This window comes from Pseudopipra pipra, chromosome 3 (genome assembly GCF_036250125.1).
Source record: "Pseudopipra pipra isolate bDixPip1 chromosome 3, bDixPip1.hap1, whole genome shotgun sequence".
In the NCBI taxonomy this organism is placed as follows: domain Eukaryota; kingdom Metazoa; phylum Chordata; class Aves; order Passeriformes; family Pipridae; genus Pseudopipra; species Pseudopipra pipra.
Window position 1 is genome coordinate 69,570,035 of NC_087551.1, and position 15,229 is coordinate 69,585,263.

Consider the following 15,229-nt stretch of genomic DNA (forward strand, 5'->3'; position numbering starts at 1 on the left):
TGCTTGTATAGCCTTACTCTTTAATTCTCTGCATGAGTTAACAATCATTTAGGATTTGACCAATAGTTTTCTCTACACCACCAACTCCTCTGAAGACTTATTTCAAAACATCGCTATGAAGCTTACGAGGAAATAGCATAAGATGTCACAACAGCTTAGTCCTTTAGATTGTACGGTCCTTTGAAATAGCCTAGTTCAAAGTATTAAAGAGTAAGACTTACATGATTAAAAACTAAGTAACAAGAACTAGCCACTAATAAAATTCAGTTTACAGCTGCTCAAAAACAAACTAGCCCCCAACACAAGGTAATTTTGCAAATAAGTATCTGATGCAGAGTCAGTAATCTAACCAATGTATTACCAGAAAGACGTGACACCACCTGTTATACTGCATGAAAACCCCTGGGCTTTTAAGTCATTGAAAATTTTTTGACAGAATTAAAAGGTATTTATTATCATTAATCTTAATGTTCTATCATGGGTGAATAACAAATATTAAAATGATTCTTCTGTTTTCACAGTGCATTCTACTTCTACTAGTCCAATCAAATGCTCTTGAATGTAAGGATGTGTAATGGTCTAAATAGAGCATCTCACTGCAGGTCGTGGGCTCTTTTTCCTCCCCACATCTGTTCCTTTTAAGCCTTTTGGTTTACACCACTTCAGTTTAGACAGCACCACCAGCAAGCCATTAAGAAAATAATTCATCATTTCAGTAGTGTAATGAGTGCCTGTCAGATACAATGTATCTCCCAGTTGCACCTAAACTTTGTAGTTTAACAGTGTACTACAGAAAAAAATCTGCTAGGGAAAAAAATTAACTCTAGCACATGTACAAGAAACGATGGCTGACTGACAGCTTCTCCATCATCAGAAGCCAAAGCTCTGTCAGTCACTGTAGACAGCACTAAAACACAGCTCAACTAGCAGCTAGTAGGGACCAGGTCAGAGGATCAGTTATATTACTGCTATAGTAGTAAACCACAAAGCTAAAGCTTGAGAGACAGAAAAATACAAGTATTTTGCTTTTAATAAAGCTGAAAAATGGTGAATAAAATGCATCCTAAAAAATCAATTCTTTAACACACCTCAATATAAAGGAACAAAAATTACAATTTTTACCCATTTTCTGTTTTCTACTCCTTTCACACTTCCTCTAAAACACAGAACTGTCATTGGCAATGTATGCAACTGAGTACCAAAATGAAGAATTCTCTTTGGAACAGCACAGAGTATTTTTCAAATGTCTCTTTTCATGGTTGAAGTATTTTAAACTTTAGACCGAGGACAAAGAACAAAAATTTTAACCGGCTTAACTAACAGTCCTGATTAAAGCCCTCTTTCAACCAGACAACAACCAAGTTAATTTTTCATTTCTCCCAAACACAACTTGCAGTTTAAATCTTGCTTCCTACCAGCAATTGCTTTCTTAGTCTGTAACACAAAGGCAAATAGCTGTAGTTTCAAGCATGTCATATGTTGGAAGAAATGTGCACTTACCAAATGAACATAAGGCACAAAATATCCAAAAAGGGCAACTGGGATCCCAAAAGCCCAAATTCGGTAACTGAGAACTTTGAAAACAGAGAAATTGCAAATCTTTTTTCCAGGGGGAAATTTGAACTTCCCTTTCTTTCCTCCCTCCTTGTCTTTGGTGTCAGAAACAAGGGGTTTATAAGTAAATCCAGCCAGGAACAGAATAAACATAAGGATGCACAGGACCCGCAAGGTGTTGAACAGGTTGACAGAATCGAGCAAAACTCTCAAGAGGAAGGGCAGTGACACTGTGAACAAGCTGCTGCCTGCAGTGACGATGCCATTCACTAGTCCCAGGCGCTTCTTGAAATAGTGCCCAAGAATGACCAAGGACGGCTGGTATGCAAAGGAGCAGCCACAGGCAAACAAGATTCCGTAGGTGAAATACAGAGGTTCAATGGTGCTGTACCAAAAGAAAAAAAAAAAAAGAAAAAATCATTAGTGTTTTGTAAGATAGTGGATGCTCATGTTCACCCACTATATACATGACAGCTTTTCAATCAACAAACATAATTACAGAAGTGAGTTGAGTTTGCATATACTTATAGTTGAAATGCTCTGTGTCAGCTTAATTCAATGATTATTCTAATTTATTCCACTGAAAATTTGACAGAATTCACTGAACAAGTAAAAAAGAAAAATTATATTCAATTATAATTACAACAAATATTGTGGCTAAAAAGTTTTAAAAATCATTGTCGGGGCAAATTAGCCAAATATAAATTAAACCGTAGCTGGGTTTTTGTTTTCCAAAGAAAGGCATACTGTTTCCATTTAGACATTTCTTCACTGTGCTAGCAGTTCAAACATAATACTGAACACTCATCATGAACCCAGAAAAGTCAAATATTTAAACAATTTCTTATTAAAATACAGTACCAAAGTAGTAAACATCATTATTAATGAAAAATAAAACATTTAAATACTGACAAGTTTTGGCAATATAACACATTATTAGCAAATGATAAACTTTTTTAGGTATTAAATTTTTTAGACAACGAATTCCCTCTAGATTAATTATTTTAAACTCAGTGTTGCAATCCATATATTGAATATGCTCAGAAAAAAATTGAAAAGTGTTAATCATGAAATATTTCAACTCATAGTAAGGTGGATCTTCATCATAAGGTTCTCCACCATTACCATCTACTATACAACTGAAATGAAGCAGAGCTGTTTTAAGTGATCACAGGCAATTATGTGCCATTAAAAGGTATTTGTGCAAGAAATGTTAAAGGTATGAAGCAACAGTATCAGTATAACTAATTAAATTAGTTTTGTAGTATTAATAAAGTCAAAGGAAACATTTATTTACATTTAGATGATGGAGGAGAAATTTTTATACAAGATTTCTGAGGCAGCACATGATGGTTTATATAATTATTTTTAATATTATGTTTTCAATGAACTATCATTTCTTTTTTTATCAGCTAACACCCACTTTTAAAGTGATTCTAACAAACCGTTATAAAAAGTTTAATCTGTTAGACCATGTATTAATTTTTTCAGGGGAGTATGAATGCTTTATGTAGTGCTTTCCATCACAGGAAAGCACTTCTACAGCACCCCTCTATGGAAAAATACACTCCACAAGCTTCCCATACATTTGAAGAAATTCTCAGAAAATAGTATTTAACTAATAAAGGTCTGACACCAGGAACTCTGGTTTAGCGTATTACAGAGAAAAATATTTGTATAATATAATATTGTCACTTTCTATATTAAACTATCAATTTCTGAAAGTGCCTATACACAGCATAAGCCAGCGGAAACAACATATGGGAGAAAGACTTATTTTTTACCGTTATCAACCAAAAATAACCAGGAAAAATAAAAACAGACATTATAAAATGAGAGGAGGAATATAATACAGTAAGGGCAAAGAACTTGTGCTTCAATCTGTAGATTCATTCAAACAGTCTGCAGCACAACATACATATTAAAATATTGTCCTACTTTATAAACACTTACATCTCAACTTCCTAAGAGATAAAATTTATATTAAGAAATTAGAAAAAGCAGTAAATCATATTTCCATTTATCTACTTTACAATACTTTACTTTTAGAACACGGACTTCTATATCTGAACTATACTCCTTCAATTAACTGATAACATCATAGTCATAAATCATTTTAGTGTAAGTAACATAATGAAACACCAAGTATGCACAGCAACCTGGCATGTACTCTTAGAAGAATTCACTCTCAAAAGGCTCTTCAAAACAAAATTCAATTAAGCTAAAATATTTTTAAAGCCTTTACAAAACAAATTCCTCTCGCATGCCTCTTCTTTGCCTTTGTTCCACTGGATATCAGACAACACTTAACATACTACTAGGAAGCAAGGAAGAAGAAAGACTTTTCCAAGATGAATCTTTTAGTTTTTACCTCACCTTTAGTAAGCAGCTTCTTAAAACTTATCAGGAAGTGGGGGTTTTGTTTGTTTGCTTTAATAAAATGAATTAAGCAAAATATTTGCACTTCAATTAACCAAAAAATAAAATAAAAATTGGAAACTAGCTCAAGTAACAAGAAAACAAACTTTATTTTTCCTACAAATACAGGTTAATCCAAGAATAAACATAAACATTAGTCTCAGTATCTAAGACAGAAATATTTGCCTTCTCTTCCTGTCAATTTGTGGACATGTTTTCACATTAGGGGATATATGTCCAAGCTAGATGTAATAATAGATCAGGCACAGTGCCACATAACATGGACAGTCATCCATCCACATCACAGCCAGCTCACATCTATCTGGTTCAGAGGACAAGCACAGAAGAGACATTTTCACGAGCTTATCTGTACAAATATATTTTCATCTATGTAGGAAATTCTTCCAAATGTAGCTCTTGATTGTTCCTCTACTTATTCTGACAAGGGTGGGGGGAAAAAACAGCAGTCTGAGAACTAGAGATAACTGGCTTATTTTCCTGCTGCTTCTTAGCCTATCTTCACTAACCAATTTCTGTTGATAACTAGAATAAGTAAACTTCCTGTTTCCTCATCTTCTACTAGGCACGTCCAACAAATCTGTCACTCTTGAATTTCTTAGGATTTATTCTGCGGAAGTTATAGAAACATACAAAAATTGTAAACTGGAGAAAAAAACCCACTCAAAGTTTTTTTCAGTAACATAAAAAACCCAGAGATTTTTCTTAAAAAAAAAAAAAGCTTAAGTTTATTTTCTTAAGAAAATAAACCTTAAACTAAGGTTTTTGCTATCTCCATGTTTAGCAATTGAATCACTAAAAACAGATGAAAACAACAAATTTTATTAGAACATGAACACTTTCCTGGAGGCCCTACTGTGTATTTATCAACATTAAAACTGTTTTAAAAGCAAATTGAGGGGACAGGGCAGAGAGGGAAGACAGCAGCAATGCTTATGTACCTTCTGAAACACAACATACATTAAGCAAACATATAACAAGTTTATTCAGGACAATGCTATTATCTTATAGCAATAGTCTTGTTGGTGATACATTTATACATAGCGGCTCCTGTTAAATAGCAAGTGCTGTTACGACATTCTATTCTATTTTTTAAATCACTTTTGAAGTTGAACGTTCACAATTCATAGTTTGAAAGACAAAACAAAAAACAAAACAAGTTTTCTACTTTAACAGATAATATAAAGTAGCACTTTATGTTTACTCCTTCATATTCTGTTGCTAGAATCAGCATTACCTCTACCCTGTAAAACTGATAAAATACTTTGAAAGTTAAGAATTTAATTTTTTTACCTTACAAAAGAACTTGCAAGGAGTCCAGCAAGCCCTGCTGCAGCTCCAACAACAGCAACTTTTCGACAACCAAATAGGTCTGTGAATATGCTGACTATTGGAGAACAGAAGAAGACCATCCCCATAGAAAGAGAGTTCACCCACGCTGCAAAATTAAAAAAGAAACAAAAAAAACAAAAAAAAAAATTTTAGAAGACCAAGAGATTTCAGCTTTCAACTAGTATTTATTTTCATCTGAGATTTTATGTCGCTCAACTAAAGCAGGGTAGCAACTAGGTAACTATTTTAAAAACATTTAAATGCATTTTTAAATATATTTACCTAACCTGGTAAAAAAAAGCCTAACAATTTACATAATCAACTAATTTAGATTTTATCAGCTCAAAGAATGCATTTAACTTTTTTGTAGCTATTACTTCTACCTTTTTTTTTTAAAACACAGAAACATTCCTCTAGTAAATAACCTAATATTCAGTCTGATGACTAAGTCATTAAAAATACCTTTAAGGCTTCATATCCATTCTGACTTGAATTCACTTGACTTAATTCTAGACTTTTATTGACTTTAAATAGGTAGGTTTGCTGAAAAAAATAATTTTTAAATTAATTACTAGTTCTAGATCATATTGAACATCAATAACGAGTAAACAACAACAGACTTTTATACTGTAATACACACATTAGGAATTTGATTTTACTTTATACTAAACAAACCAGTGTAGTAAAACCATTTCCATATATGATGGAACAATGTCACCACATCTGATACTTCTCCAGCTTTACAGACCTCATTAAAACTGTACTTGGTTATAAATGAGTCTTTAAATCATTAAGATTCAATTCAGATGAGTCCACTATAGTTTCAGCTACCAGTGCTTTTTACTTCAAATAGCTTAGGTAGAACATAATTTGTTAAATATTTTCAATTAAAAGTCAGCTTTCTGCTTTACTTCATATGGGTGTTCAGGACCACATCACTTCCCACTTATAATCTAACAATCTTTGAAACAGGCATTACTGATCTTACACTTAATAGTTCTCCCAGGACATAAAGGTCAATCAGACTGCCATAGCGCAATAGTTACAACTAATATATCTGGCACATATGTTACCATGTATTGCAAATATCCCCATCTATTTCGGGGAAAAAATGGTCTGAACAAAAAGTAGAAAAATCTGCTGATGCAAGATACATTGGAGGGAAAAAAACCACTTTAGCTTCTTTTTCAACAGTACAGAAAACATAAGACCTCTTTCAACCTGGAATTGATAAAAATCTGTGCAATCTAGGATTTTTTTTTACAATATCTTTCCTAAAGACACAGTTGGATAAACAATTGTGATTCAATTATAAGGGCAAATAAAACTATCTGAAAAAACATATATAACCCCAAGACCTGATGAAGAATATTTGCAAGTATATCTACCAATACCGAGGCTTAGAAGATGTGTTGTTAAAGTGCCAGTGAGCTGGACACATTGATGAAGACCCCACTGTGCAAGGCACTAAAGACAGAAAAACAAACCAGCAAACAAAAAAATTGTTTCTTCCAAGAATTTACAATGTAAATGAAAGACAAGAGAACAGATGTCTAGAGAAAACAAGAAATTAGTACAAGAAACAAAACCTTTATTTTAGGGCAAACAGTGATCTCAGTGAACCATGACATAACTGTTTGGGGTGGGAGGGTGGTGCTATTGGGCATGTTTTTTGAGCATGTGATAAATGTGTTTCAAGGCACAGTTTGAAGAGTGAGGTACTTTCATGGGCATTTTCTGTGTTTCCTGGGTAGGACTAACCCATATATAATACCCCTGTCAGCCTTGCCCTTCTGCATCAAACACTCAAGCAGTATGAAGGGAGAGCACAAAGGACTCAGAGGAACAAGGCCTGTGACAGCGACTGAAAGGCAAAGACTGAATTTATGAAAGGTCTGTACTTTCTCTTCCTCTGCCGTTAAGGAAGGCTCGAATGCACCTTGGGTGTTGCAGGAGACGACTTGAAGATCTGCCCCATTTTACAGCCTATGTGGTTACTGATGGTACAAGACAACATTATACCAACTACAATTTGTAAGCAGGAGTCAGAGAGAACAGATGCTCTCATATAGCCTGGAGACCAGCCAGTTACAAAGCTTCCAAGCAGTCCAACTTCTACAAGACTCCTCTTTACTTATCTTTCCCAGAGTGAGCCTGCAGTTTTACTGTACAAAAGGGAACTGCAAACACTAGGAATGTCCATGTCTTCTTGTCATCCTCCCAAATAAATGGTAGCTACACCACCATGAACAGTGCTCAGCATCTCTGCTTGATTAGCAGGGCAGCACTAAGAAACAAAGCACATGGGGGTACCCAGATACTTGGGGGTATCTGCAAGGCCAAGAGAAAAGGCAGCTAAATCTTGAGAAGTGGGTATCACAGGACTCACTGTCAACAGTAGTTTCATGTGGTATGAAGGTACCATGAAATAGCTGAACCTCCTGTCACACTCCCTGCCTAGGTACAAGAAGACACAAAGGCAACTGGCACTAGACAAGCCCACCACAGATTACTTTCTTTTGAGAATCCCATTGCACATGGACAGGTACATGCACTCTATTCATGAACACAGGCAAAGAAAGTGGGCATCTGTTACTTGCATGAAATAACAGACTAAATTACCTCAGAGCTACAGGCTGTGATTTAATTAGCATTCTCCTTACTGAAATCAAGTTTACCGTGTTTTTAATGGTTTACACAGCTAATAAAATAATTGGAATATAAAAGCTTGAAGTGAAGCCATTCAGCACAAGTTACACTGAGTTAACAATGTGCTGATTTTGCTCTTCATGCTTCCAGGTACTAATGAAAGAAGTATGCCTTTGTTATCCCTTGATTCTCTCTTTTTTTTGTTACAACAAAGACAGGGCAAAGCATAAAAGAGAAGAAAGGTTTCCACTGGTTTTCAACACAACAGACAGTTAACAGGAAGAACAACAGCCCTATCTGAAGCATTTCAGAACAGACTGGTTATGTGCAAAGAAGTCCCACTAAAGAAATGGAAGCCCATACTATACCACTTATCTACCTAATGAAAACTGGAGTCACTAAATTACAGTGTCAAGCTAATGCGAGGCTCTTGTGGTCTACAGAAACATAATAGATATTGTTGGCATGTCTTGTATGAACAGTTTTATTATTTATTGGACAAAATGTTCCTGAAGTTAAATTCACGTGTATCCATAGTTCAAGAAAATGTACCGTATTCATCCTTTATGAAGAAACCTAGCATCAAAAATAATTAAGATATAAACAAAACAGCACATGCATAAATCTTTAATTTCCTTAAGGCAAGTAACTCTTGCTGCAATATTCTCATCCTATGAAGAAATTGATGGCTATCAAGTATATTCAATAGATCAAGTAACTTTCAATTTTGCTTTGTTCAAGTAAGCTTTCCAGCAGTCTTACACTTTCTATGCAGTATGAAAAATGTACAATGAGTTGTCTTCCACAGTTTTTTAAATAGAAATTACAACTGTCCCAAACAATAAAAAAAAATTACAAATGCAGCTGGACAGAACACGGAGAGCTCTCTAGAGCAGCTATTACATAATAATTAAAGCATTTCTCCTCTAGGCTATTGGCTGCTTTCCTGGCCACAAGCTGGCTATATTCCAGAGCTGATAATTCAGATACTAATACAGCTCTTAATTGCTACATATAACTGCATTCATATTCATACACAAAACATTTTGATTGCCATAGAAGAAAAGCTATTCCTACTTTAAGGACTTAAACATTCCTTGAGGCAGTAGAAGCTAAGAATTAGTTCCTCAAATCGTGTAATTCTTTTCAGAATAAACAAATAGTTCAAGAATTTGAGAGATCCTGTTCTGGAGGAAACAAAAGTGGTCATTGAAAGCTATTTCTGGAGCCAGTTCGCTCATCTCCAGCTAATATTAATAATTTCTTGCCCATATAATCACATTTACATGACATTTATTTTTAAGAACAAAATAACTGCAATACTGTGTAGATCGAAGACTGATTTAGCCCAGTATCCTATTTCTGATCACCACAAAGTACTTAGACAAAGAACACTGGCTATGTTCTCCCAACATCCAGCAATAAGCTTTAAGAACATTTAGTTCCATCAGTATTACTTTGGCTTCACTGCTTTTATTGTAATCAGTTACAGAACATGCTCAAGCACCAGCAACACATTAAACCCCCTTTGTTTTGAACTTACTCATAGTTTAATTCCCCTACCGTGAGAAATATGAATTAATCATCCCTGCTCAAAATTCCTCTTGAAACCTATGATTTTATATGCCTAAATCAGATCTGTTCATACTAATTTCTTCTCCAAAATGAAGCAACATTTTGATTCAGTCTGTCTTTTTACAGAAGATGTACTCTTCCCTCTTGCCTCTTTATATTGAGTCTGATTGAGTGCATCATACTTTTTCTGAGACAGGGTAGCCAGAACTGCATACAGCATTTAATACAGGACAAACAATAAGTTTCTATGCTAAAATAATTTTTTCCAGTCTCCATGTTGTAATTATCCTTTCTTTTTAGGTTTTTTTTGGTTCAGAGTAAATATGTTTAGAAAAACTATCCATGACCTTATTTTCCTTCAAATAGCAATGCTGTCTAAAGAGGTAGATGCCTTTTTTTTTTTAGCACTTATTTGCATTACATTTCTCCCCATGAGACACATAAACTGAATTTAATCTGTCATATTAATCACTCAGCAATAACAGAATAACTCAGCAAGTCTAGAAGTCAGTAATCAACACACTCATATGAGGACAGGCTATAGAGTTTGAATTTGTTCAGCATGCAGAAGACAAGCAGCTCAAAAGAAATCTAATCTGTGCCTCCAGGTATCTAACAGGTGATCATTACAGAATATAAAGCCAGCTTCTTTTCATTGATGCACAGTGACAGGACAAAAAAATCCCAGCTGAAACTGCAATAAAGAACACTCCAGTTAGATGTTATGAAAATTTTCCACAATGAAAGTGGTCAAAAATCAGAAGGTCTGATCCAAGAAAGTTACAGAAATTCCATCCTTGGATATATTCAAAACTTGACTGGACAATACTTGAGGTGCTTGTTGTTGCACGAACCCCACTACTCACACCAAGGAGTCCGAGAGCAGAATTAAACTTTACTACAAAGGGCATCAGTTTAAATACAGTGTTTAAATCGTGTCACATGATCTCTCAACCAATGACATTAAAGTATTCCACTGAGCATGCGTGAGAGTACAAAGACTACAAGTCCCATAAAACTTTGCAACATTCCTCCTGCTACAAATACTGAACAATCTGATCTAACTGAGAAGCTCAATGTATTTTAGCTTGGCCTGACTTTGAGTGAAGGGAGTCAGACCAGAACCAGAGAGACTCCTCCAACTCAAGAAACTGCATATAATTTATGCAAGAATACTGTTCCAAACCCCTGCTTCTTGAAACTGGATTCTGAAGATCATGTTAAACATCAGCAGTTCTTCAGGAAAAAAAATTAAGTTGGCAATATTAACTTGTTCAGGTAAGAAAAAAAGAAATAAAACTAAGCTATGAAATTAAAACCTTTAGGGTTTTCCCCACCTTCAAAAATGGGAAGGAGTTGAAGATGTCCTTGAATTCTAAGCCAAAAATATCCTTATAAGTAATCTCTTGAAATCTATTATTAGCACCATAGATGTAAACTTCATTGCTTAGAATTACTGTATCTACCTCCTACTGATGGCAATTTTTTCATCAGTGTCGTTTTATTCTTGTTGCCTGTGCCCAGAAGCACTGGTTTACCCTTTGCCTAAGGCACTCCAGACACATCCTCTTTTATCCATTATCTATTTTTCTTTCTCCAGGGCAAGCTAGTTTTCCAAAAGAGGGAATTGTTCAGCAGATGTTAGGTAACCAACAGATCAACAGAGCCATTACACGCAACAAGTATTCCAATATCCTCCCATGTCCTTTGAGAGCCTCTGTAGGTCAGCCTCCTGGAAACTGCCATCCTATTTTTATAGCACCAAATACCTTGTGCTACATGCCTTGCTTACACATGCCCGTGAAAATTGTTTCAGAGCCTGCTCAGTAACTTCTCATGAATCGCGAGGAATTGCGTTAGTTGTAGGTGCAAAAGGAAGAGCAACTGCTTTCCACACAGCTGCTCCTATTACTGAGCAATCCACAGATCACAGATCAGTATGCCAGTAGAAAAGGAAAAAGTGGATGTTAAAATGCATGCACTGACACATTTGGAATTCCTACTGTCAAAAAAGTGCACTGCAAGTTCTATCCAAAAGAGATCTGCTGATGCCATTAGAGAAACTATCTGTTTAAAGACTAAAAATAAATTTATGACATAACGCTGCCACAGGAAGTATTCTATACTCTGAACTCAGGTTACATGACTACAGCTTTCAGTTCGCTTACTTTCCAGTGTTTAGTTTGCAGATATCTGAGCTAGGCTTCCCTTAAACCAATACTATCAACACCCTCCCTTACCCCCCCAGTCCCCCCCCCCCCAAAAATCACCCTAATTTAAATGAAAATTCTAGAATATTTTGGGCAAAGATAATTTAGCACAAAGAAATACTATCTCATTTGGACACCAAAGCTATCTTGAACAGGGTTTGGAAATCACAGTTATCTGTAAAGGATCTATTCAGATTTCCACAACACACTCAAGAGATCATGGTCAATACACAAAGATTTATAAACCAGGCAACAGTGGAAGTACCCAACCACAATACAAGATATTGGAGGTTTTTCCCTACTCTTTTTTCTTGTTTCCTGGGGAACAAACCTTTTACTGAATAACATTATTACTGAAAGGTACTACTAGTTATGATTGGAATCAGAAACCAAGAACTATATGTGACCCACTGGATCACAATAAAGAGACCTTCAAATAGATACCCTGTTTCCATATCACAAGAATGAAAGCATAACCTCTGCTTTCAGCAAACATGAGGTCATTCTCAGGCAGTTTGAATGAGTTTATTCTGACTGAGCTCACAGATTTTGCCAATAGCTGTAAGGTTTCCTGTGCTTATGCATAGCATCTCTTCAACATACGTGCCTTGTGACAGGTCAAAATGCTACTTCAGGTTTGTATAAGCCATGTTGAACTTGATGCAAGAAGGTGGAAAAAACCATAAACTTGCAAATATGTTGTAAAATCAGTAAAATAACCTTATAGTAGGAGTAAGAAACAAAACCAAATGTTCTACCAAGCCAAAATACAGACCTATTTCTTTCAAGGCTTTATACATCATTCTCTGAAGATGTGTGATAGGTGAAAAACCAAGGGCCAGAAGAGATTCACATATATCCTTAATACAGTGAGCCTCCCCAAACTTGCCATTTACAAAAAATGGACTACAGTAGTTTCACCCTCTGCCTTCAAAAGTAATGACAACACAAAATCAGAATTTCTACTGAAATCAAGTCCTTGTGGGCATAAGCAACAGAAAAGTAAAAACAATGTGTATTCATATACTGACAAAACATCCCATACCACTGCAACTAACTGATTACTTAACTAACATACAATTTACACTTGTTATAATAACACTAGCTTAGGCAGAGTTTTGTGGACTTTTTATTTTTTTCTTGTTGGTTCCCCCTTTAACAAAGCACAGTTTTGTAATGGTGAACCCAAAGCAAATATCGTGGGAAGCTGACCATGACATTTTCTTCAAACTATAAGTCACAAAATAGAAACCTGAACAGTTAAAGAAAAAGATGTTCTTATAGGCAAACAATGTTTACTACTAGAAAGACTGCAGCTCTGTGTATTTTAAAAAGTTAGAAGAAAATAAACAAATGCTTGAGTTAGTAAAAGCTAAAGCAAAAGCTAAAAAATGCAGCGTTAGAAAAAATATTGCTGCTAGAGATAAGTATTAAGCCTTCAGGAACCTTTAAAGGAAGGCTGAAGTAAATCATTAACAGAAAAACACGTGCATTCAGATTTCATAGCAAACTGAGCTTGACCTTTGACACTTAGTAAAGTCTGAAAATGCTGTGGCAGGAAGAATAAACAAGGAACAAATCGATAAGAAATGGCTGTAGCCACTTGTTTTTCCTTTTAGGAGTCATACAAGAATGTTTTCTGCTGACTATCTGAGATGGTTTTCAAAGCACAAGGTAATCATATTTTTAACTAATGGCCTAAAAGCTGAATTCCAGAACTGATTTCCAGGCACATTTTTATCTTCCCTTTCCTCCCTCCAAATTAGCACTGGTTTGTTTATTCACTTTTTTTTTTTCAATTCCAAACAGTTGAAGGCCAAAAATTATGTTGTTTTGATTTAGGATAGGTAATGTTCTGCATAAGAAAGTATAAGCTATTACTTTCAAACGTGACAGTCTGATTTACCAGAAAGGTTTAATCCTAACTGCTCTCACAACCAACAGTTACACACATTCCAAACATATCTGCAACCAAACATGTCATACAATGGTCTCATGTTTTAGAGCTATAGCATAGATTAGACCTCAAGATCCAAATTCCTAAGTTCTTATCAGAACTACCAGTCTTCTTTCTTTACCCTCCCCTCACTTGCACTGGGGCAAGACCTGCATATCAAGATTGCCTTTTAAATGACACAGGCATACATTTCACTTCTACAGTATCAGAAGTCCTTGGGAGACCACGAAGATGAAGACAGCTGTGATAAAGAAATCTTACTTCACCAGTACATTTGGTACACTATTTAAAGTTCAGGAGCACAGATTTCCATCGAGCAACTCACAAACTAACCCCAACTTTTAAAATGCAAATACCCTTCTGCATCCATCAGAACTGGGTAAAGGACTCCATCACATCTCAGTAACTTCATGCACATCCTCAGGACAGACTGTAACAGCACGTATTTCCTGATTATATCAACATATTTCTCTTATGCTCTATGGATCCCTACCAAAATAATGAAACTTAACTCGGGTTTTAAATCCATACCTTCAAGGTTCAAACTGCTATCTAAAAGATCTTCCAGTGTTACAAACCACCCTTTCCCATTCTCCACCCCAAAAGAGTTATTAGTCAATAGCCATTTTAAGCAAGGGACAGACTAGTTACCATGAAGAAAACACTAACCAAACCCAAAATACTATTATACAGATCAAATAAAACATAAGGACAAGTGATTTTAGGGCAAATCATTTAGATGCTGTATCAGGTAAGTATTTTCAAGGTAAGATCTGGTTGTTTAACTTACATCTGCTTCAGAGGAGAAGCAGACACAAAAGTGTCTATTTTGAAACAGAACACCACAATCCAAAAAACAGACAAGTGTTCAGTGCCTGCATTTAGCAATATAAGTACAAAACTGAACTATACAGCAAATTTCTGTCCTTGCAATCATAACATATTTTGTGCTATAAATTATGTGGAAAGCTATATTTGACTTTAAAGCAAGGAATCTTCAGATAAAATGAGGTGACAATTAAGAAGTTCAGTATGGGTCTCCTTCATAAAGAAAGTTTTCTTGTTTCTCCAATATTTTCATATAATTTTATCAGCCTTATCACAAATACAATGCCAAGTGGACACAGAAGTCCAAAACTGCAATATTTTTAAGCAACACTAAGAATTAGATGTTGTTGTCCTAGGCTGAAGAAAAAAAAGGGGACTTTCATGAATCTCATTTTCTTTCACCCCTGTCACCCAATCTCTTCCCTTCAAATACTGAAAGCTTAGTCAAACAACAGGGGCATCTTAAGTTTTTGCACAGCAAACAAATTAATTAGTATTGTCCCTTTCAGAGGACTAACAGGGAGAGGAAATCATCTGCATGGAAAGCTCAGTAAGAGCAGATACAAGAAAAAGGATGTATGACAGGGTAAATCTTTATGTCAGCATATGCCCTTTATATCAGTTATACTCACATGTGACTCAGCTTGTGCACTAACCCTTGCAACAAAGTGAACCAGCTCCTGTAACT

The 15,229-nt window shown here is 35.4% G+C and overlaps 1 protein-coding gene across 1 annotated transcript in view; it reads right to left on the reverse strand.

The window, feature by feature from the left end:
* Positions 1-15,229, reverse strand: part of SLC16A10 (solute carrier family 16 member 10) — a 65,695-nt gene that overhangs the window by 22,781 nt on the left and 27,685 nt on the right. The window contains exons 2-3 of the mRNA XM_064649748.1: positions 5,284-5,428; positions 1,501-1,939 (exon numbers count right to left, since the gene is read on the reverse strand). Of these exons, the coding sequence (XP_064505818.1) occupies positions 1,501-1,939; positions 5,284-5,428 (584 nt within the window). The remainder of the gene's footprint in view (positions 1-1,500; positions 1,940-5,283; positions 5,429-15,229) is intronic.